The sequence below is a fragment of the Eimeria mitis genome, genomic scaffold, assembly GCF_000499745.2.
Source record: "Eimeria mitis Houghton genomic scaffold, Emh_scaff1071, whole genome shotgun sequence".
Classification (NCBI taxonomy): domain Eukaryota; phylum Apicomplexa; class Conoidasida; order Eucoccidiorida; family Eimeriidae; genus Eimeria; species Eimeria mitis.
Window position 1 is genome coordinate 584 of NW_013567429.1, and position 2712 is coordinate 3295.

Consider the following 2712-nt stretch of genomic DNA (forward strand, 5'->3'; position numbering starts at 1 on the left):
TCCTGCTGCTTATCGCTTTCCCCTTCTCCTTCTTGCTGCTGCTGTTGCTGCTGCTGCTGCTGCTGCTGTTCTTGCTGCTGCAGCATCCGTTCTTGTTCCTGCTGCTGGTGAATCTGCTGCAGCAATTCTTGTTTATTAATTTTAAGAGCAGCAAAAAGAGGATCGAATGCAGCAGCAACAGCAGCATCGCTAGCAGCAAGAATATCAAAGACAGCAACAGACTCCAACAATCTTTTTATTATTTCTTCCGGGATTCTATTCACCCTTGTTGGTGCTTCAGGGGCTAAGAAATCTCTGTACTTGGGCACACGTCTACCCCTTGGCCTGCTGCTGCTGCTGCTGCTGCTGCTGCTGCTGCTGCTGCTGGTAGTAGGATCATCTCCTCCTTCTCCTTCTCCGCTGCTGCTGCTGCTGCTGCTGCTGCTGAAGAACTGGGGCCTGGGTATGAGCTTGAAGGAGACAGAGTCGAAGCCCAGCAGCCGCTGCTGCTCTTTATCTATAAACTGTTCTGCTGCTGGCAGCTGCCGCCCCTGCAGCAGCAGCACAGAGCAGGGGACCCCCCGCAGCCGCGCCTGCTGGTAGGCCTTCTCTACCCCCTCCAGCCGCTGCTGCGCTGCATGCACGATGCTGCGCACCAGCAGCAGCCGCAGACTGTACATACGCCGCGCCTCCAGCTGCTGAGCTATACGCAGCTCCTCCTCTGCGCTCATCTTCTTTGTTGCTGCTGCTTCTTCTTCTGTCTTTGTCTCTGTTTCTTTTTCTGTCTCTGTCTCTGTTTCTTTTTCTGTATTTGTCTCTGTTTCTTTTTCTGTATTTGTCTCCGTTTCTTTTTCTGTATTTGTTTCTGTTTCTTTTTCTGTATTTGTTTCTGTTTCTTTTTCTGTCTCTGCCTCTGTGTCTGCATCTGTGTCTGTTTTCTTGTCTTTGTCTTTGTCTTTTTCTTTTTCTTTTTCTTTGTCTTTGTCTTTATCTTCTTTTTCTTCTGTCTGTATATCACCAGTTTCTATCTCTTTCTTCTCTGTCTCTGTCTCTGTCTCTGTCTCCTTTTCTTTTTCTCCATCCCCAGCAGCAGCAGCAGCAGAAGCAGCAGCATCAGCAGCAGCAGCAGCAGCATCAGCAGCATCAGCAGCAGGATCATCACCAGNGCAGCAGAAGCAGCAGCATCAGCAGCAGCAGCAGCAGCATCAGCAGCATCAGCAGCAGGATCATCACCAGCCTTTGCCTTTGTTTGCTCGTTTTCTTTTGCCGTTTCTGTTTCTGTTTCTGTTTTTGTTTCTGTGTCTGCTGCAGCAGCAGCAGCAGCAGCAGCAGCTGCTGCTGCTGCTTTTGCTTTTGCTGCTTCTTCTGTTTCTTTTTTATATCTCTCAGCATATCCCGGTGGCAGCGGCGGCCTCGGCATCCTAAAAGCAGCAGCAGCAAGAGCTTTGAATGCAGCAACAGGATCATCATCTTCTGCTGCAGGAGGTAAGTAATTTGCTGCTGCTGCTCTCTTTGCTTCTGCTGGCAGCTTTCTCCATGCTCGCTGCAGTCCCTTTGTTCCTTTTTTTATTTGTTGCAGCATTGCGTTGAGGTCTTCGTCAAGGATACTAACATCTGCTTCGAGTGGGGGAAGAGCAGGGGCAGCAGGCGTTGCTGCTGCTGCTGCTGCTGCTGCTGCTGCTGCTGCTGCTGCTGCAGCAGCTGCAGCAGCCTCCTCTGCTGCTGTATCCCTTCTATCAATGATAAGAAAAGGGGGATGACTGTCAAACCTTACATTTGCTTTTGCTGCTATGCGTACACCCAAAGAAGCAAACATAAAAACAAGAGAGAAAGTAAGCAGAAACTGAATAAATATATCTGGTCGCCGAAGAAAACGACGAATAGATTTTCTAAATTTTATAAAGGGTGTTTGTCTTTTTGTTATTTTTAATCTTTGTCTGTATTGACGATCATGGCGTCTAGTTTTTCGTTCTAGTTTGCTGTTGCTGTTGCTGTTGCGGCTATCGTTGCTGCTGCTCCGGCTGCTCCCGCTGCTGCTGCTGCTGCTGCTACCACTACCATTCGTTTTATTATTTTCTTTTGGGCCGCTGTTGCTACCACTACGACCACGATGACGCCCCCTGCTGTTGTTGCTGTTGCTGTTGTTTGTGCTGTTGTTTGCACTGTTGGGGTTGCTGCTGCTGTGGCTGCTGTTGCTGGCGCTGCCTCTCCTGTTGCGTCCCCTCAAATGCTGCAGTATTTCAGCTCTGCTGCCTCCAACATGCTTTGCTGCAGCAGCACCCGTACCAGCAGCAGCACCAGCAGCACCAGCAGCAGCAGCATTTGCAGCAGCAGAAACAGCAGCACTTGGCTCTATACCTACATGAGCTTCTCCCTTCATTCCTCCTACTACTCCATATTCTCTATCTATACTGTTTTTTCTTCCTTGCCTTCGCGCTCGTTTCAGCATAGAAAATTCATCTTCTCTTGGGGTGTATGCGGAGCTCACCACTGCGCCCCCCCCCCTGATGGGCGGCGCATCGACGGCCATTTCCTTTCTGTATATAAATATTTATATAAATTTAATTAATTAATTAATTAATATTTATTTAATTAATTAATTAATATATTTTCTTTTTCTGTTCAGTTTATTATATAAACGGAATATTCACATGCATACCGCACCGATACACAAAACAAACCGAGAAACCACCAACAGGCAGAGAGAGAAGATAATAAAGACAAACAAACCAA

The 2712-nt window shown here is 48.0% G+C and overlaps 1 protein-coding gene across 1 annotated transcript in view; it reads right to left on the reverse strand.

Annotated features, from left to right (window-relative positions):
• The window catches only part of EMH_0028790 (uncharacterized protein), a gene marked incomplete at both ends in the record, with an annotated part of 1883 nt that extends 88 nt beyond the window's left edge, over window positions 1-1795 (reverse strand). Inside the window, 3 exon segments of the mRNA XM_013494203.1 lie at window positions 1-986; window position 1142; window positions 1146-1795. Coding sequence (XP_013349657.1) covers window positions 1-986; window position 1142; window positions 1146-1795 — 1637 coding nt within the window.
• Between the last annotated feature and the right edge of the window lie 917 nt (window positions 1796-2712).